Raw genomic sequence first — 21,959 nt, 5'->3', positions numbered from 1 at the left:
AGGTGCATATTTATTGAGAAGAAACACAGTGGGGTTGAAAGTGGGGGTGTGAGAACACAGGATGGGGTGAAGACGCTCCCCTGCTGATCAAAGCATAGCAGGGGGCCTTTTACGACTTTGTGGAAACAAAGCAACTTTGATTGCTTCCTCTGCAGCTAGTCAATCAGGTGAAAAGATCTTAGCACTTTGGTCTACTACTTTTGGTAAGACAGGACAAGCTAGGTAAATTATTACAGGTTACATTCCAACATAATCATACGATGAAGATATTCTGCAAACCCTAACAACGGCATTACCAACGCCGTTATAAATTTCCAATATGGGGATAATCTACTCAATTACGACTATTACTACTCAATCGTTACTAACAGCGAAATGTGGCACAAAAAACACTTCCGCTTCTCCGCGGAAGAAGTTTTGACTCGCTACGCCTCGCGTTAGCCTATCAGCTTTGGGAACGTGTCATGTGACATTCTGTGCAATGCAATGGCATTGATATTGTTTGGGGGGAAAAGAGACCAAAATGGAGGAAATGATCATCAGCCCGTGCTCATCTCGAGCTGTACAATACTTCTTTGTACTCGTACCGTGGCAAAACAAAATGGGCGCAGGCTTGGAGGAATTTTGAGGGAGGAACTTGGTATGTTTGTACTTTTACTACGTTTTCAGCTCTTGCAACATTGTTTACATTACAATATAGTGGATTGTTGGCCACTCCGTACTTAAACTTTTTTTTCTCTCATCAGAGGAGTTTTGCTGTAAAAAATGAAAAAGTGTCCAGTGTGGGCTCTGGAAGTTTTGTGACAATTTATTTATTTTATGCTTATTTTACATTGTTGTTCAATAAATATTAAGTTAAATGACGTACTTGTGTAAGCTTTTTTCCTCTATGCAACTGTACACTGAATTCAAATCATTGAACGTTTTTGATAAAGAAATGCAAAAATTACTTTGTAATTACTTACATTTATGAAGGGGTTGTTCAAGTACTTTTTTGGAAAGTTAATTATCTAATTACATTTTGGAAGTAATTGGGCCAACACTGCCTGTAATTAGTTTGCTCGGTAAGCCCAATTGAAGGAAAATTAGTACATATAAAGGATATTCCACATTATTAAACAGGCCACAGATTGCAAACATGGGAAAGAAAAATCTGTCTGCTGCCAAAAAGCATCAAATAGTGCAATGCCTTGGACATGGTATGAAAACATTAGATATTTCCGGAAAACTTAAGTGATCATCATGTTGTGAAGGGATTTGTGGCTGATTCAAAGCACAGATGGGTTTGTGGAGACAAAGGCAGAACGAGGACAGTTTCTGCAAGGCAAATTCATTGGATTAAGAGACCAGCTGCTTGAATGCCATTACAAACTAGCAAACAGGTATTTGAAGTTGCTGGTGTCTGTAGAGTCCCACGAACCTCAAGGGGCAGGATCCTTCATAGGCTTGTTGTGTTGCATAAATACTATTCAGCCACCCCTAACCAGTGCTCACAAGCAGAAACGTTTTTAGTGGGTCCAGACATACATGAAGACTAATTTTCAAACAGTCTTGTTTTACTGATGAGTGTCGTGCAAATGCATGGAGTAGTGTATGGTTAGTAGACTACCACTGGGTGCCAACTAGGCTACCACACCAGCAAGGAGGTGGCAGAGTGATGTTTTTGGCCAGAATTTTGGGGAGAGAGCTGGTAGGCACCTCTAGGATCCCTGAAGTTGTGGAAATGACTGATAACTTCCTTCCATGGTACATAAAGAAGAACCATGCCTTCCGGAGCAAAAGCATCTTCATGCATGACAATGAACCATCTCATGCTGCAGGGAATACCCCTGTCTCATTTGCTGCTGTGGGCATAAAAGGAGAGAAACTCATGGTGTGGCGACCATCTTCCCCTGACCTCAACCCTATAGAGAACCTTTGGAGAATCATCAAGCAAAAGATCTATGAGAGTGGGAGGCAGTTCACATCAAAACAGCAGCTCTGGGAGGCCAAAATTCAATTTATACTGTAAAGGTTGATGACTTTTATCATACTGACTGAAAATAAGAGCAAAATATAATTTGCATAGTAATTTGGAACACATTGCTTTGATCCTCTTAGACATGGCATTTACCACTGTCACGAAAGTTGTTGGAATCCTGTTCTACACCACGTTGACATCACAGGGATGGTGATGGTTTCTTTACCTTGCATTTGAGGGTGACTTTCAATTGGTTCCATGTCTGGAGACCTACCTTTACCTTGAGCTTTTTCAGAAAGGGAATATTTATTTTGGAGGTTTGTCTGTGGTTCTGTTGGAAATCTGCCATACAGGCCAGTTTGTGATAGCCTGGAAAGCCAGACCAATGCTGTACCAGGATTGCGTGCCATTTTGAATGTTGTTAGAATGGACCTCCGCTGCCAAAGCGTGACATTGAGGAAAAAGAACACATCATGGCAAGTCAACGAATTTGATTTGTCTGTTCATTTTGAGCTGAGCCGCGGAGAATGACCCACTCCACCAGACCCAATTGCTAGTACAGCATTGGGTCTGTCTTGCCAGCCTAAGTTTCTGAAGGGAGGTCATCATGCCCCTCAGAATTTCATTGTACAATATACCATATTGGCCCGAATATAAGACGATGTTTTTTTGCATTGAAATAAGACTGAAAAAGTGGGGGTCTAGACATTATACCCATTCACTTGTGCGCAGCGTGAAGTTAAAGGTTGCTGGTATCAATGAGTATGTTGCTGTTATCATGTGCGTCTTTGACACAAAGTGAGTATATACATTTGATTGTTACTACGGTCCACTGTTGTGCCGTTTGTCCGATCACGGTTTGCTTCGTGTGCGCGCGCCGTTTGATTGACAGCTCCGGCGGGCTCCTTTAAGTTTGCCTCGCATCGTACGAGCAGCGTACACGCATGACTACAGTTACGCAGCGGCACGGCGACTAACGGTCACCAGCAAATGTATTTTGTTGTCTCGATGACTTATGTTTGGTGTGTTGCCAAGAGTATTTCATTTATGGTTATTTAGTATAGCGGAACCAATACGCGCAGTTAATTGCGTAATGTGTGCCGTCTACTAGTGTTGTGTGACGTCAGACGTTGAGCGTTGACTTACGTGCTGTGCTGTATTTGTCTGTTGCAGAACCACACACACACACACACACACACACACACACACACACACACACACACACACACACACACACACACACACACACACACACACACACCCTTCACACGCTTCATACAATAATCACACACACAAGAATCACATTCACACACCCAAAGACTCACCCATGTACACTACACACACCTGCTCTCACCTGCACGACCAAACGTGTGCTTATACCCTTTTGCCAATTTGCCTGTATGCCCCTATGAGTCACTGTGCCTGTTACTTTTTTGCCAATAATTCAGTTAAGCAATCAAAACTGAACCACGTCTTCCCTCCTGTGTTCTGACCGACACCCGGGGGCGAAAAGAGCATAACCATCCGAGCCAACCCCCTACACAGTCTTCAGGCTCCCCAACAATAGCGGTAGCAGTTTGCATTATTTTATTGCAATGTTTTTCCTTATTCCGATTTGTTTCAAGACTACAGTTACAGTTAGACTTCACTTTGATGGTGCAGTTATTGCAATGTTGTTGTTTTATCACAGTAGATTGGTTTATTTACATTTCAAAAACCAGAAGCCATTCATTTCACAAATGTGATTGCACTTTAGTTTACATATTTAAATGTTCAGATATTAAGATGTGATAGACAGTTTTTGATTGATTTGAATGAGGCAAAATAACATGCTTTTTCTCTCGAATATATTGTTATAATCATTTGTTTCAGATGTAATCATTTTCTGTATAAAAATTTAATTTGGTGTTCAAAAAGTCTTTTTTTCAAGCTTGAGTCTTGAAAAAGAGGGGGTCGTCTTATAATCAAGGTTGTCTTATATTCGGGCATATACAGTACTTTATGAGCCGACTCCACAGACCGCTGATGACAAATGACTGCTTTTCATTTGCACCCAGAGTAACCTTTTTCTTAATGCCTTACGAGATATTATTGCTCTGACATACCAGCACAAATATGGCAAAAAACAGAGTACCCGCGAATTCTTAAAAACTCTTTGATGTATTGAATTTATGAATTTAAAAACAAAAAGTTTTGAATTTTGACGTATTGGTCTTAAATTTTGTGTTGTATCCAATAGGGTAAAACGGTACATGGCAAAATATTGAGCCGTTCGGTCCGCCCTGCACAGGATAATAAGCCCTAATAGACTGCAGGATTTAGGTGCGTACTTCATTGTACACGGATGAATTTACAGACCACTGTGTATGTGAATGTGGCCCCTCTCCGCAAGGTCATGTCCAATCGCTGTTGCGTCTGAGCGCCTTTGTGAGTGGGTCTATGAAGCCATAGTTGCTAGTTGCGTCTATCATGTTTTACTTTGGGCTTCTTGTTTAGGAGATTGCTTGTAAATGTTCAAGGTTCAAGGTTTCTTTATTACTACCCTAACGTTAGATTTTGTTACAGACATGGGGTTCCGTCCCCGGAAAAAACAGTACAGTGGAGCCTCGGTTTTCGAACACAATCCGTTCCAGAAGGCTGTTCGAGAAGTGAATCGTTCAAATTCCGAATCATATTTTCCCATTACAAATAATGGAACAAAAATTAATCCGTTCAAAAAAACCCCGCCTCTTTTAAGCATTTCTTCATTTGCGCATTTTTGTCCGATCGCGCAACTGCAGCGCATCGCCGACCGCGCAACTGCACCGCGCTGGTCGCATTATTGTAACAGAGCCGTCGCTGAAATTTAGAAAATATTTTTAAAGTCCTGCTGTACTTTCCAAAATTTAAGTGGACATCAGTGCGCAGGGAGCTTAATTTTGTCCGATCGCGCAACTGCAGCGCACCGCCGAACGCGCAACCGTTGCGCCCCGCCCACCGCGCAACTGCACCGCGCTGGTCGCATTATTGTGACAGAGCGGTCGCTAAAATTTAGAAAATATTTTTAAAGTCCTAATGTACTTTCCAAAATTTAAATCGACCTCAGTGCGCAGGGAGCTTAATTTGGTCCGATCGCGCAACCGCAGCACGCCGGGCGCTCAGTGTCGCAATGCTTTAGGAGCGTCTTTGTGTTTTAGGATGGCTTTACTGCTCCCACTTGCTTCCTTTGGAGGCATGATTAGAGTTGATGCAATCCTCAGAGTAACGAGAATGTAATAACGAACGGAGCCAGTTGGCATGCGGGTCCTCTCGGCTCATCTCGCGAGGTTCGGCAACCGAATTTCGTCCGACATCCGAAGCAAAAAAATCTCGAATTTTTTGTTCGAATACCGATTTGTTCGAGAACCGGGACGTTCGAAAACCGAGGCTCCACTGTACTATCACTAAAACATAGATTCACACACTTAGACGCTCGTAAATCTACAACAGCAAAAACAAAAGTGTTTCAATGTCCAATACTCTTTAGCATTGCAATGGCCTCAGGTACAAAGCTGCCTCTGTAACACACACTGAGTTGCTGTTGACTAGCTTGGACCTTCCTCTGGAACTCTTCACACGCTTTCTTTCTGCTGTCCCCAGCTGGGCATTTGGTTGCAAATGTAGCGTGTCGTGTCTCAAAGTTACACTTGATATTGGAGCGTTTCATTGATGCGATTTTGTCATTGCATATGAGGCACGTAGCAGAGCCTCCTCTCTCCACAAATGCGAATTCTTCGGTCCATCCATCCATCCATCTTCTTCCGCTTATCCGGGGTCGGGTCGCGGGGGCAGCAGCTTCAGGAGGGACTCCCAGACTTCTCTCTCCCCAACCACTTCATCCAGCTCATCCCGGGGGATCCCAAGGCGTTCGCAGGCCAGCTGAGAGACATAGTCTCTCCAGCGCGTCCTGGGTCGTCCCCGGGGTCTTCTACCGGTGGGACATGCCCGGAACACCTCCCCAGGGAGGCGTCCAGGAGGCATCCTGATGAGATGCCCGAGCCACCTCATCTGGCTCCTCTCAACGTGGAGGAGTAGCGACTCTACTCAGAGTCTCTCCCGGATGACCGAGCTTCTCACCCTATCTCTAAGGGAGAGCCCGGACATCCTGCGGAGAAAACTCATTTCGGCCGCTTGTATCCGGGATCTCGTTCTTTCGGTCACGACCCATAGCTCGTGACCATAGGTGAGGGTAGGAGCGTAAATCGACCGGTAAATTGAGAGCTTTGCCTTTTGGCTCAGCTCTCTCTTTACCACGACGGACCGGTACAGAGTCCGCACTACTGCCGACGCTGCACCGATCCGCCTGTCGATCTCGCGCTTCATCCTCCCCTCACTCGTGAACAAGACCCTAAGATACTTCAACTCCTCCACTTGGGGCAGGATATCATCCCCGATCCGGAGAGGGCATTCCACCCTTTTCCGATCGAGGACCATGGACTCGGATTTGGAGGTGCTGACCCTCATCCCGACCGCTTCACACTCAGCTGCAAACCGCTCCAGTGAGAGCTGGAGATCACGGCCTGAAGAAGCCAACAGCACCACGTCGTCTGCAAAAAGCAGAGACGCGATGCTGAGGTCCCCAAGCCGGACCCCCTCAACGCCTCGGCTGCGCCTAAAAATTCTGTCCATAAAAATTATGAACAGAATCGGTGACAAAGGGCAGCCTTGGCGGAGTCCAACCCTCACTGGGAGCAAATCCGACTTTCTGCCGGAAATGCGGACCAAACTCTGGCATCGGTGATACAGCCCTTATCAGTTGGCTCGGTACCCCGTACTCCCGAAGCACCCCCCACAGAATCTCCCGAGGGACACGGTCGAACGCCTTCTCCAAGTCCACAAAACACATGTGGACTGGTTGGGCGAACTCCCATGCACCCTCGAGGATCCTGCTGAGGGTGAAGAGCTGGTCCACTGTTCCACGGCCAGGACGAAAGCCACACTGCTCCTCCTGAATCCGAGGTTCGACCTCCCGACGGACCCTCCTCTCCAGCACCCCTGAATAGACCTTACCAGGGAGGCTGAGGAGTGTAATTCCCCTGTAATTGGAACACACCCTCCGGTCCCCCTTCTTAAAGAGGGGAACCACCACCCCAGTCTGCCAATCCAGAGGCACTGTCCCCGATGTTCACGCAATGTTGTAGAGGCGTGTCAGCCATGACAGCCCCACAACATCCAGAGCCCTTAAGAACTCCGGGCGGATCTCATCCACCCCCGGGGCCTTGCCACCGAGGAGTTTTTTAACTACCTCAGTGACTTCGACCCCAGAGATTGGAGAGTCCGCCTCAGAGTCCCCATGCCCTGCTTCCACAATGGAAGGAAGGCGTGTAGGTGGAATTGAGGAGGTCTTCGAAGTATTCTCCCCACCGACACACAACGTCCCGAGTCGAGGTCAGCAGCACGCCATCCCCACTGTAAACAGTGTTGACGTTGCACTGCTTCCCCCTCCTGAGACGCCGGATGGTGGACCAGAATTTCCTCAAAGCCGTCCAGAAGTCATTCTCCATGGCCTCGCCAAACTCCTCCCACGCCCGGGTTTTTGCCTCAGCAACCGCCGAAGCCGCGTTCCGCTTGGCCATCCGGTACCTGTCAGTTGCCTCCGGAGTCCCGCAGGCCAAAACGGCCCGATAGGACTCCTTCTTCAGCTTGACGGCATCCCTTACCGGCGGTGTCCACCAGCAGGTTCGGGGATTGCCGCCACGACAGGCACCAATGACCTTACGGCCACAGCTCCGGTCGGCCGCCTCAACAATGGAGGCGCGGAACAAGGTCCACTCAGACTCAATGTCCCCCGCCTCCCCCGGGACGTGGGAAAAGCTCTGCCGGAGGTGGGAGTTGAAGCTCTTCCTGACAGGGGATTCTGCCAGACGTTCCCAGCAGACCCTCACAGAGCGTTTGGGTCTGCCAGGTCGGACGGGCATCTTCCCCCACCATCGGAGCCAACCCACCACCAGGTGGTGATCAGTTGACAGCTCCGCCCTTCTCTTCGCCCGAGTATCCAAAACATGCGGCCGCAAATCCGATGACACGACTACAAAGTCGATCATCGAACTGCGGCCTAGGGTGTCCTGGTGCCAAGTGCACACATGGACACCCTTATGTTTGAACATGGTGTTCATTATTGACAAACCGTCATCTTACTAGCTTGCCTGGCACACAAAAAACAGTCAGGACCCGTCCCCCCACCCGAAAGCGGAGGGAGGCTACCCTCTCGTTCACCGGGGTGAACCCCAATGTGCAGGCGCCCAGCCGGGTGGGCAATAAGTATACCCACACCTGCTCGACGCCTCTCACCGTGGGCAACTCCAGAGTGGAAGAGAGTCCAGCCCCTCTCGAGAGGGCTTGGACCGGAACCCAAACTGTGCGTGGAGGCAAGTCTCTCTATGTCTAGTCGGAACTTTTCTGCCTCGCACACCAACTTGGGCTCCTTTCCAGCCAGAGAGGTGACATTCCATGTTCCAAGAGCCAGCTTCTGCAGCCAGGGATCAGACCGCCAAGGTCCCTGCCTTTGGCCGCCGCCCAGCTTACACTGCACCCGACCTCTTTGGCCCCTCCCACAGGTGGTGAGCCCATGGGAAGTGGGACCCACGTTTCCTTTTCGGGCTGGGCCCGGCCGGGCCCCATGGGCGAAGGCCTGGCCACCAGACGCTCGCCTTCGAGCCCCGCCTCCAGGCCTGGCTCCAGTGGGGGGCCCCGGTGACCCGCGTCCGGGCGAGGGAAAACGAAATCCATTTATTTTATTCATCATAAGGGGCTAGTGTGAGCCGTGCTTTGTCTGGCCCCTCACCTAGGACCCGTTTGCCATGGGTGACCCTACCAGGGGCATGAAGCCCCAGACAACATGGCTCCTAGGATCATAGGGGCACACAAACCCCTCCACCACGATAAGGTGACGACTCACGGAGGGGTTCTTCGGTCCACTCACTCTGAAATGTTCGGTAATCGTCATCCTTTTTTCTCTTCGCCATCTTACTAGCTTGCCTGGCACACACCAGCTAGCTAACTGAAATTTTAAATAAAGCGGATGGAATTCTGCCCTCTGGGAGGCGGTACAGGAGCCTGCGCTCCCGCACCACCAGACTTTCCAACAGCTTCGTACTCCAGGCTGTTAGGATCCTGAACTCGCTCCCCCTTTCAGCGTAGCGTCCTGTTCTTGCTGTATGCTCACTGGCTCGGTTTTGCCCCTCATATTCAATGGGTTATTGGTCTGTTTTTATTCATCGCTCATTTTATTTTATTTATTATTTATGGTTTGTGCCTTCTTGTTTTTGTTTTGTGTCGCCTACTTGTATGTCTCGTCACCGTGGGATAGAGGAAACGGAATTTCGGTTTCTTTGTGTGTCTTGACATATGAAGGGATTGACAATAAAGCTGACTTTGACTTTGAAAAAAAAAAATAAAAAAAATAAAAAATTTTACCTCTCACGACCCTGTATTGTCCAATAAAAAAATTTTTGTCCGACCTGGCGTCACCCTTCTGTACACCGAAGGGCAGCTGGGATTAGCTAATATGACGCAACCGTGGATTTGAGTGGTAGAAAACAGATGGGATGGATTGCAAACGTGATCATATTTTATATTTTGAAAGCTAATTTAACATTTTGATTTCAGTAGGTCTATTTTTTACTTTGATAATATAACAACATTATTTATGACTTTAATTGTGTAAACAAATATCAGATTTGTCTGCAAGCCAAATGCAGTCACCAAAAGAGCCATATCTGGCTCACGAGCCATAGGTTCCCGACCCCTGACTTAGGGACTGCATATCGGTGACCAGAGCGAAGAAGCTGGAACTCAATCTACAGAGGATGAGAGCAGTCCAGACTAAGAAAACTGGCTTTATGCTGAAGCTATGTAGAGTACAGCTCGGACAGGCTCAGTTGGGACCTCAGTAGTCTTAAATTCAGGTTTTTATTAGCTCATTCCAAAAATGCAGCTGCTATATTAGACATTTTCTGCCTCTCAAACCCAAACTCACTCCTTCGTTTCTCACTTTACTGAACACAGCTGGCAACACAGAGTACCGTATTTTTCGGACTGTAAGTCACATTTTTTTTCATAGTTTGGGTGGGGAGGGCGACTTATACTCAGGAGCGACTTATTTGTGTAATTATTCACCAATCTTTACTTGATCATTAACACATTACTGACTTACTAGTATAGTTGATCACTTCACATGTTATTTTCACTTTAAACCGCATGAGGGCGCACTATGGCTGTGGAATAATTGGAGCCTCACTGACATTGCGTTCCATTCACTGACTTCCGGATTCAGGAGATTTTATGAGTTGGAGTGACACAGATGGTTCGATAAACTTGTTATTTATGTTATAGTTATTTGATATAGAGTTTATTTAGAGTAGCAACGTCTATGTTGTTGGACTTCAGTAGTTTCCGATTGTCTAGCAAGGCCGTGAAGGCAGCAGGGGGGGTGGGGGGACGGGAAGAGCGATCCAGGGCGCTTGCTTGGAGCACACACACTAGGGACGTGCGGTCAGACGCCTCTCCTGCCATCATGAAAAGGGGAAAAACAAATTCAATTGTTATTATAAAGTCATTTTCCTTTTAATTTCAATAATTTGCATGATTTGAATGAGGCAAAATAACTTGCTTTTTCTCTCGAATATATTGTTATAAGCATTTGTTTCAGATGTACTGTAATTATTTTCCGTAGAAAAATTTAATTTGGTGTTCAAAAAGTCTTTTTAAAACTTGAGTCTTGAAAAAGAGGGTGTCGTCTTATAATCAGGGTCGTCTTATATTCGGGCCAATACGGTATTTATTTATCAATGGCGGCGGAGGTACGTACTCTACTTGTGACATTGTGACTTGTTTTTTTGCCCCGATCTACGTAAAACGTAAAGTCCTCTGATTGGTTCATCGGGTCCTCATATTATGCCTGTATATTAGGGAAGCCACACAAAACAACTTTACAGATTTTGGAATTCGGTCCACACAAAAGGCGCACCTTATTAAAAGGTGCACCTTCGTTTCTTGAGAAAAATAAAGGCTTTTAAGTGTGCCATATGGTGCGGAAAATACGGTACATATCCTGCACTTTCTAAAAAGCAGCCAATGGTCTACCACATTTGTGCAAAAATATGTTGGCTATTTTGCCTCTGTTTACATTTTATTACAGTATTTTCTGCACTAGAAGGCGCACTGGATTATAAGGTGCACCTTCATTGAATTTTTATTTCAGAAATGATTTCATATATAGAGCACACCGGATTAAAAGGCGCATAGAATTGAAGCTACTGCATCAAACTGAGGTTGAGTAGGGTTGCGTTCTGCATGCACTAGATGGAGCTGTGCTTAAGGGAATATCAACCCAGTAAATGAGGTAAAGTCCAACTCCCATTCCGTATGAAAGTGATACGGTTTGGCTTCTTACTTGGTCCAGCAACCCCACTCATTTTTGCTGGTCATAAACTTTCTTTAATTTAAAAGAAAAAAGTAAGTACATGCGTTGATGCGTAATTAAAATGCGTTGAATTAGCTTGTTAGCTTTGGTGCCGGGCTTGTATATGCGCAGCCAAACGTGCTGCAGTGAGGGTGGGGGCGGTTCACTGTGATTGCCTCCCGACAGACTTACCTGTATGTCAATCAAGCGATGGGATGAAAGTGATACAGTTTAACTTCTTACTTGGTGCAGCAATCCCACTCATTTTTGATGGTCATAAACTTTCTTTAGTTTAAAAGAAAAAAGTGAGTCCGTGCGTTGACGCGGAATGCGTTGATTAGCTTGTTAGCTTTGGTGCCGGGCTTGTGTATGCGCAGCCAAAAGTGTTGCGAAGAGGAGGGGCCGGTTTACTGTGATTGCCTCCCGACAGGCTTACTTGTATGTCAATCAAGCGATGGGATGAAAGTGATACGATTTGGCTTCTTACTTGGTCCAGCAACCCCCACTCATTTTTGCTGGACATACAGGACTGTCTCAGAAAGTTAGAATCTTGTGATAAAGTTCTTTATTTTCTTTAATGCAATTAAAAAAACAAAAATGTCATACATTCTGGATTCATTACAAATCAACTGAAATATTGCAAGCCTTTTATTATTCTAATATTGCTGATTATGGCATATAGCTTAAGAAAACTCAAATATCCTATCTCAAAATATTAGAATATCATGAAAAAGTAAACTAGTAGGGTATTCAACTAATCACTTGAATCGTCGAATAAACTCGAAACACCTGCAAGGGTTTCCTGAGCCTTGAAAAACACACAGCTTGGTTCAGTAAACTAAATCACAAGTATGGGGAAGAGTGCTGATCTGACTGCTGTCCAGAGGACCATCATTGACACCCTCCATTAGGAGGGTAAGGCACAAAAAGAAATTTCTCAAAGAGCAAGCTGTTCACAGAGTGCAGTTTCAAAGCACATCCACAAAAAGTCTGTTGGAAGGGGGAAATGTGGCAGGAAACGCTGCACAACCAAGAGAGATGACTGCAGCCTTAACAGCATTGTGAAGAAGAGTCGCTTCCAGAATTTGGGGGAGCTTCAAAGACAGTGGACTGAAGCTTGATTCCAGGTATCAAAAGCCACTGTTCACAGACGTGTCCGGGAAATGGCCTACAATAGCTGTATTCCCACGGTCAAGCCACTTCTGAAACCTCTGACTTGAGCTATGGAAAAGAAGCACTGGACAGTTGCAGAGTGGTCCAAAGTCCTCTTTTCACACGAAAGCAAGTTTGGTATTTCATTTGGAAGTGAAGGCGCCAGAGTCTGGAGAAAGGCTGGAGAGGAGCAAAATCCAAGTTGCTTGAAATCTAGTGTGAAGTTCCCACAGTCAGCGATGGTTTGGGGACCCATGTCAGCTGCTGGTGTTGGTCCACTGTGTTTCATCAAGTCCACAGTAAATGCAGCTTTGTACCAAGAGATTTTAGAGCATACATGCTTCCGTTTGCTGAAAAGCTCTATGGAGATGATGATTTCATTTTCCAGCATGATCTGGCACCTGCCCACAGTGCCAAAACCACCAGTAAATGGTGTAGTGACCATGGCATTACTGTCCTCGATTGGCCTGCCAATTCCCCTGACCTGAACCCCATAGATAATTTGTGGGGTATTGTGAAGAAGAAGCTGAAAGACACCAGACCCAACAATGCAAATGAGCTAAAGGCAGCTCTTGAAGCATCCTGGGCATCCATAGCACCTCAGCAATGCCACAGGCTGACTGCCTCCATGCCACGCCGCTAACTATATTATAGCGTTAACAAAGTACAAGGAAAGACGTGGGTTTGGTAAACGTCTCTTTATTTAACAAAACAAGAGTTCAACGAGCCAACAAGTACTGAACTGTAACGATAAAAACATATACAAGTTGCTATACGAAATAAAATATATCAAATAACTATAACATAAATAGTGCACCACCACACGGCCCCAAGCACCGGCGTCGACTTCCAGGTGTGTGGCGGCGTGGACTTCCATCCCCGGAGGTGGCACTTCCAGCCACGGAGGTGGAAGAGAGCTCCATAGAATAGGACCGGGCGTGTGTAAAAGCCATGTCCGAGCCCCATTCACCGTCCCCGGACAGCCACCCGGCCGAGCGCCGGCCCCCGACTTCCATCCACGGAGGTTGAAAGAGACCTCCGTAGAGTAGGACCGGGCGTGCGTAAAAACCATGTCCGAGCCCCATCCACCGTCCCCGGACAGCCACCCGGCCGAGCGCCGGCCCCCGACTTCCATCCACGGAGGTGAAAGAGAGCTCCGTAGAGTAGGACCGGGCGTGTGTAAAAGCCATAATAGTTTTTCAAACCTTCTGTGTCACTCCAAATCATTAAATCCTTCAAACTCTTCGTCCTCCGTGTCACTTACAAACAAAGCCGCTAATGATGCCGGTAGTACGTGGGGCCCTTCGTCATCCCGTGATCGAGTCTTTGTCCTTTATGTAAACAACCGCCGCGCCACTGACGTCACTTGAAATTCAAATTACAGTAATCCCTTGCTACATCGCGGTTCGTTTATCGCAGTTTAATTTTTTTTCTTTATTTCTTTTTTTTTTTTCTTTTTTTTTTGGGGGAATTTTGAAAATTAGTGAAAAAATTCACATAAGTCGCTCCTCTGTATAAGTCGCCCCCCCACCCAAACTATGAAAAAAACCGCGACTTATAGTCCGAAAATTACGGTACGTGCGTTGATGCATAATTAAAATGCGTTTTTTAGCTTGTTAGCTTTGGTGCCGGGCTTGTGTATGCGCAGCCATCCTTGCTGCGGTGAGGGAGGGGGCGGTTCACTGTGATTGCCTCTCGACAGGCTTACCTGTATGTCAATCAAGCGATGAAAGTGGGATGAAAGTGTTTGGCTTCATACTTGGTCCAGCAACCCCACTCATTTTTGATGGTCATAAACTTTCTTTAGTTTAAAAGCGTAATAGCTTGTTAGCTTTGGTGCCGGGTTTGTGTATACGCAGCCAAACTGCTGCGGTGAGGCTTACCTGTATGTCAATCAAGCGATGGGATGGATTCTAGCCTATGGAAAGATTATTATTTTTTTTTTAAATGTCATTCCCAGTAGTGGCTTACTTTGGTGACGCCCCTGACCACGGTTGCTGTAGTGCAGAGCGCTGTGTACAACCAGTATGGCTCAACAAATTCATCAATTGATCCATATACAGGGTCCGGCAAAATGATCTCACACATTTGTAGGTTTAATGAAATGCAAATATATTAAAGAAACAAAAAAGTTTATTTTCGTATTTTCGAAAAGTACATATAATGCCGTTTCGTTTACGAATAATGTTATTTTGGTCTTACCGCTGCCACATTTTCTGGAGTTCTGGCGGTGCGAGGTCGGCCGGTTGATTTTCGTATCAATGCTGATCCACTGGCTCTGAAGTCAGTAACCCATAACAAGATCGTGTTTCGAGCAGGTACGGGATCATGTCTACCAAGTCTGAAGCGCAAGCGGAACGCTCGTTGTGTTGCAGTTATAGATTCGTTCTTGATAAATGTTTCCACAATGAAAGTGCGATGCTCACCCGTCCAATTCATGTTAGCAACTGAAACGAAACGAAATAACATTACTCAAACGAACCGGAAATGAAACAAAACAAAACAAAGTGGCATTATTTGTACTTTTCGAAAATAAAAAAAAATACTTTTTTGTTTTAAATTTATTTGCATTTTATTAAACCTGCAAATGTGTCAGATCATTTTGCCGGACCCTGTATAAGATACTCTGCATTATAAGGCGCAAGCAGTCATAATCTTCATTCATTCATCTTCTGAATTGCTTTATCCTCACAAGGGTCGCGGGAGTGCTGGAGCCTATTCTAGCTGTCTTTGGGCGATAAGCGGGGTACACTCAGAGGGGGGGGGAGATTCATTTAGGGAGGCTATGCCAAAGAAGAAACACAATATGCACCAAGTTGCTCTCCGATGATTCAAATGTTACGTGCCCTGAGAGGGTCCGACTAAATGACTAACTGGTAAAAAAGTCATTCAATATTACTTAAAAAAATGAGCGGATTTGCACAGTTATTGCTGTAACATTGCACACCCTCGAGGACACCCCCACAGTCCATGAAATGGACTTGTTATGCCAGTTTGCGGGGGAAAAAGGTTGGGGGCCTCTGCTCTAAACTCCATCCAAGTTCCATTTGTTTTTTATTATCCTTGATAAGTTGCCATAATGTGAAGTGTTGTTTCCATTTTTGTGAGATGTACCTCATTGTGTTTTTATTCCTATTTCAGGGAAGGAGGTTTTCCTACTAATGATGGCCTTGAATTCCTTAGCCACACCTGAAGAAAAATTGGCTGCTTTGTGCAAAAAATATGCAGATCTGGTAAGATTGCCGCAAGTGTTCGTCTGGATTTCTCATTTTGAGGTCTTGATTGGTAAAGGGAGCAAATATTGTCACATTATGGAAATATCTGGTGTTCCTCTATTTTGTGTCTTGTCTTTCCCAAAATAATCCATGTTGGGAACTGACCTGAGTTTTTCTTGATGAAGTACAGTGAACCCTCGTTTTTCGCGGGGGTTACATTCCAAAAAGAAGTCATCTTTACCGTTTTTTCCATGTATAATGCGCAAAATTTAACTAATTTATTGCCCTAAAATCTGGGGTGCGCATTATACATGGGTAAAAATGTTTTCTTTTTTTTCTTTTTTTTTTTATTCCGGATATCATACGGAGGCCGCCATTACAGATGCGCTTTCTTCTCTGCTGTTCACTTCAAACACGCTCCATACGAACAATGTACCCTACACAAATCCGAAACATTTCTTCGCTATTGAGTTTGCTAGCGCATGCGCAGTGATACTGACCGGCAGAATAACATCCGGTTGTTCCCAAAGATGATCTTTTTTCTGAAATAATTTTACGTTTACGGACTTAAGTAGGAGTCAAAATTTGGGTGCGTATTATACATGGGTACAGGCTTTTTTCCAGCATCAACATGCCATTTTTAGGGTGCGTATTATACATGGGGGCGCATTATACATGGAGAAAACGGTATTTATTTTTTTACAATTATCAGTGTGAAGCCGAAAGCTACCCCATTCACTTTATTCTTCCGCTTCTTCTTCTATTATATTTTCCTCACTTTTTTGATGCCCTATTCCTTCCACATAATTCATCCGATTCACTCCATTCCACTTATGACTTATTCCAAATATTCACGTGATGACCGCTTGCACTTTTGTCATTCCAAAAATTTTCTGTTATCACAAAATTTGCAAATGCACGGCAAATTTTTCCCCATTCATTCTTAATGGCACATTCAACATTTCACATTTAGTTCCAGTATGAAATTCACATCATTCAGAACATTCAATTCACGTTGGGGAAGATTTTCAACATTCCCAAAATTGCCAAATTATAAAATTTCGTTTTTCACTTCAAATTTCTACATTTTTCAACCGATTCAACCCATTCCAACTTTAAACTGTTCATCTTTTGCCTACCTATTCCAAAACTTCCCAATTACCAAAAATTCCAAATTTTGAAATTCATGCCAAATTCTCAAATATTTCGTTCTTCCCTTCTAATTTCTACATTTTTAAACCGATTCAACTCGTTCCAACTTTAAACTGTTCACCTTATGCTTACCATATTCACACCATTCACCCCCACTTGAACTTTGCTTATCCAGTTCACCCCTTCACCCCCACTTCCACAGTGTGGCGGCAATCTTGGATTGACCCAGAAGTGCCCCGGAATGAACACAAAGTGAATCAGAAGTGCCCCAAAACAAACAGGAAGGGCCCCAAAATGAACAGGAAGTGCCCCAACATGAACAGGTTGTGAACCGGAAGTGCCTTAATTTCAAAAGGAAGTGAACCGGAAGTGCCCCAAATCAAACCAGAAGTGACCCAAATTAAACTGAAAGTGACCCAAATAAACCGGAAGTGACCTAAATTAAACTGGTAGTGCACCAAATCGAACCGGACGTTACCTTAATTAAACCGGAAGGGCAACAAATTAACCGGAAGTGACCTCAACTAAACCGGAAGTACCCCAAATAAAACTGAAAGTGACCTACATAACACCGGAAGTGCCCCAAATAAACCGGAAGTGACCTCATTTTAACCGGAAGTGCCCCAAATAAACCGGAAGTAAGTGATCTCAATTAACCGGGTGACCCCATTTAAAACGGAAGTGACCCCATACAAACGGGAAGTGCTTCAAATAAAAGAAGTGCCCTCATTTTTCAACATATGCTCTAACTTTTAAAATTTTTGTCCGATTCAACCTGTTTCAACTTTAGAATTCCAACGTGAACCTTTTAAACCCGTAGTTTTCGTTTCGTTCCAAATTTCAAAAGATTTTGGTGCAATTTCTTTTTTAAATTCCCATTCACTCTCGATAAGGCATTCAACATTTGCTCTAATTTTTACATTTTTCAACCGATTCAACTCATTTCAACTTTAAACTATTCATCTTTTTCCTACCTATTCCCCAACTTCCCACTTACCGAAAATTCCATGTTTCAATTCCGAAATTTACGCCAAATGTAACAAAATTTCGTTTCACCCTTCTAATTTCTACATTTCTTGACCGATTCAACTCATTCCAACTTTCAAATGTTAATCTTTTGTCTACCTATTCCACAACTTCCCGCTTACCAAAAATTCAAAATTTTCAATTTTGAAATTCACTCTAATGATCCTAGGAGCCATGTTGTCTGGGGCTTCATGCCCCTGGTAGGGTCACCCATGGCAAAAGGGTCCTAGGTCAGGGGCCAGACAAAGCACGGCTCAAAAAGCCCCTTATGACGAAAAAGACATGAACTCAGATTTCCCTTGCCCGGACGCGGGTCACCGGGGCCCCCCTCTGGAGCCAGGCCTGGAGGTGGGGCTCGAAGGCGAGCGTCTGGTGGCCGGGCCTTCGCCCATGGGGCCCGGCCGGGCACAGCCCGAAAAGGAAACGTGGGTCCCCCTTTCCATGGGCTCACCACCTGTGGGATGGGCCAAAGGGGTCGGGTGCATTGTGAGCTGGGCGGCGGCCAAAGGCAGGGACCTTGGCGGTCCGATCTCCGGCTGCAGAAGCTGGCTCTTGGGACATGGAATGTCACCTCTCTGGCTGGAAAGGAGCCCGAGCTGGTGTGCGAGGCAGAAAGCTCCGACAAGATATAGTCGGACTTGCCTCCACACACAGTTTGGGTTCCGGTACAATCCCTCTCGAGAGGGGCTGGACTCTCTTCCACTCTGGAGTTGCCCACGATGAGAGGCGTCGAGCAGGTGTGGGCATACTTATTGCCCCCCAGCTGGGCGCCTGCACATTGGGGTTCACCCCGGTGAACGAGAGGGTAGCCTCCCTCCGCCTTCGGGTGGGGGGGACGGGGTCCTGACTGTTGTCTGTGTCTATGCACCGAACGGCAGCTCAGAGTACCCACCCTTCTTGGAGTCCCTGGAGGAAGTGCATGAGAGCGCTCCTTTTGGGGACTCCATTGTTCTACTGGGTGACTTCAATGCTCACGTGGGCAATGACAGTGAGACCTGGAAGGGCGTGATTGGGAGGTGTTCTATTATTGGAATTCTGTGCTCGACATGGATTGTCAAAAATGAACACCTTGTTCAAGCATAAGGGTGTCCATGTGTGCACTTGGCACCAGGACACCATAGGCCGCAGTTTGATGATCGACTTTGTCGTCGTGTCATCGGATTTGCGGCCGCATGTTCTGGACACTCGGGTGAAGAGAGGGGCGGAGCTGTCAACTGATCACCACCTGGTGGTGGGTTGGCTCCGATGGTGGGGGAAGATGCCGGTCAGACCTGGCAGACCCAAACGCTCTGTGAGGGTCTGCTGGGAACGTCTGGCAGAATCCCCTGTCAGGAAGAGCTTCAATTCCCATCTCCGGCAGAGCTTTTCCCACGTTCCGGGGGAGGCGGGGGACATTGAGTCCGAGTCCAAACTTTTTGCAAGGAGGGCCAGATTTGATAAAGTGAAGGGGCCCAGGGGCCAATAGTTTTTTTCGGACATTTTTTAACTACAAAAATTTCATGCAAATACATACTGTTATAAAACAAATTTCATTGTCCCAATTGTCTTTATTTTTTAAATGACAAAATAACCAAATATAAGCCACTCAGGCAGATGTGAACAACTCTAAAAACACAAATTCTGCCTTTCATTCATATCTGAAGAGTCAAACAACATTGAGCAAACTGTATGAAATACCTAAAAATTTACATGAGTTTAAAATTATTTTTGCCTCATGAACATTTTAAACAGGAGTTATAAGTAATGCAAAGTTGTCTGTTATTATTAAAACTTAAAACATGTGAATTTTGCTCTTGTCATTTACAATATCTTTCGGTAAGTAATAGTTTGTGTCACGTCTACAGGTTCATAACATCAACAGTATTAACATGGCCACTTCGTATGATTTAATATTAAGTAATAGTTACTTGATTTAATTTTGACTCACAGCCCCGCGTGAAGAATCGCTGTTGTAATGCCAGTTCAGCTTGGAGCTGCTTCACTTTATCAGCGCGGTCACTCCCTGTTAGCTTGTCGTGTGTTAGCATGTTTAGACTGATAGTGTCTCTTTAGGTTGAAATCCTTAAACAAGGTAACCGTCTGTTTAGAAATTAGACAAATACAATTGCCTTGATTTTCATTGAAGAAGTATTGTAATTCCCATTTCTCTTGAAAGCGACGGCCCTCAATGTCAATTTTCCTAGTTTTCTTTGCAGTCGCCATAGCAGAAATGAGCAGAGAGGTGCTTCCACCTTTTGGTAATAGGAGAAATTACAGTTTCAAGTTTCATGATTTATTTTTATTCAGTTTGACAGTGCAGGCGGACCATAAATCATACATTATAAGACCGAAGCTGCGGGCCGTATGAAATCTGACCGGGGGCCGGTTTTGGCCCGCGGCCGGAATTTGGACATGCCTGATTTAGGCTATACAGGGCTCCAGAGTGCGACCATTTTGGCTGCATATGCAACCAAAACTAACTAACTGAAACAAAAAAGAAAATAAATGCAACAAATCGAGGGAAAATGAAGAGAGTTTGAGGCAGTTTTTTGACCAAGCACACTAATTCTTGAATCTTACCCAACTGTTACAACCAGCCCTACTTCTGAGAGTCCATCTAGCCAAAACACGAAGCACTCAATCGGTAAGATGCCAAGCCCCAGTCCATCGGAAACAGAGGAGGTAACCGAATTTGAAATAGAGCCCACTCAAATTAAAAAGTCCAAAATATATTCTTTAAGACAGGACTGGTTGATAGAATTTCCCTCGCTGAGGTACAACAAAGAACGTAACGCCAATGCACTTTACTGTCAGGGGTGTGGTCAGAGTATGGTTGTTATTTGTAAGCAGGTCAACAACGTTGCGATCAAAACGTTAAAAAAAAAAAGACAACACATCTGAAAACACAGTGCATGCCGTGACAAGTGTGTATAGAAAGTGACCCTGCTACAATACTTTGAAACATGATTTTAGGTCTCAGATCAGTGAAGCGCTTTAAACACAATCCGGTCCGAAAAAAACGGTCGCTATCCGAAATGGTTGCTATCTGAAACAATGGTCCCCACAGGAAATAGTAAAAGAAATCAAAATAAAAAAAAGAACAGGTATAATACAGTACAAATTGAGTCAAATCAGCATAAAGACATTAAAGAAAGCATTTAAACATGACAAAACATTTAGTAAACAAAGAAAAACTTACCATTTTGACAGCAATGTTAATGGTGTGCGTAAATGTATGGCGATGTGGGGGTGGGGGTTACTGCTTGGAGTGGGAACCAAGACAACCAAGACATTGTTTGTTAACCGGTGCACTTTTCTTAGCAAACTCTTTGGTCGTTATCCGAATTGTTAGCTATCAGAGGCGTTATACCTCTCTGATGTAGATTCTAACAAACAATAAAATTAATATGTCCATTTCAGATGAATGTTCACAGTTAGAGGAGGCAATCTGTTGGCACACTCATCATAAAGACCTGGAATACCAGCTACAGTGCAGAGACGACACAAGTTTGTTTGTTTGTTTGTTTGTTTGTTTGTTTGTTTGTTTGTTTGACTGGGGAGAACTGGCACAAAGCCAGGCCAGCAGTCATTTATTTGATTGGCTTCACCTGGTGCACTGGTGTCATACATTCAAGATCAGTAGCAGACATTTTGCAATAGTTTCTCACACGCCATGTCACTCCACTGAAACGGCATGCGTGAGAGTCAGCCGAGACTCTTTTCTGTGCTAATGTAGTTCTGTGTAAAATACTACAAGCGTAGTTTTAGAAAACCATCCACCGTGCCCTATAATTGCATAGTTTTTATAATGTTATTGTGATGTGTGAACTCTGTAATTGTGTACGGTGGCAGCAACTCTCCCGTAACTGCCCCACGAATGTGTGTCACCGGCTTACATAGGCACACGGGCTGCCAAGTCCGCAGCTTTGAAGGTTTAATGGAGTAGTTTTACTAAATGTAGCTAAACGCAGCGCGAGCTGGCATCCTTTAATTTGGTGAGCTCTGTAGCTAGCATCCAAGTGTTTCATTCTCAAGACATGGCTAACCGACTCCC

The 21,959-nt window shown here is 45.0% G+C and overlaps 1 protein-coding gene across 1 annotated transcript in view; it reads left to right on the top strand.

Annotated features, from left to right (window-relative positions):
* Positions 1-21,959, top strand: part of txlng (taxilin gamma) — a 91,893-nt gene that overhangs the window by 32,324 nt on the left and 37,610 nt on the right. The window contains exon 4 of the mRNA XM_037246686.1: positions 15,675-15,766. Within this exon, the coding sequence (XP_037102581.1) occupies positions 15,675-15,766 (92 nt within the window). The remainder of the gene's footprint in view (positions 1-15,674; positions 15,767-21,959) is intronic.

This window comes from Syngnathus acus, chromosome 3 (genome assembly GCF_901709675.1).
Source record: "Syngnathus acus chromosome 3, fSynAcu1.2, whole genome shotgun sequence".
In the NCBI taxonomy this organism is placed as follows: domain Eukaryota; kingdom Metazoa; phylum Chordata; class Actinopteri; order Syngnathiformes; family Syngnathidae; genus Syngnathus; species Syngnathus acus.
The sequence above is the reverse complement of the archived record's forward strand: the minus strand, read 5'-3'. Positions and strand labels throughout refer to the sequence as shown.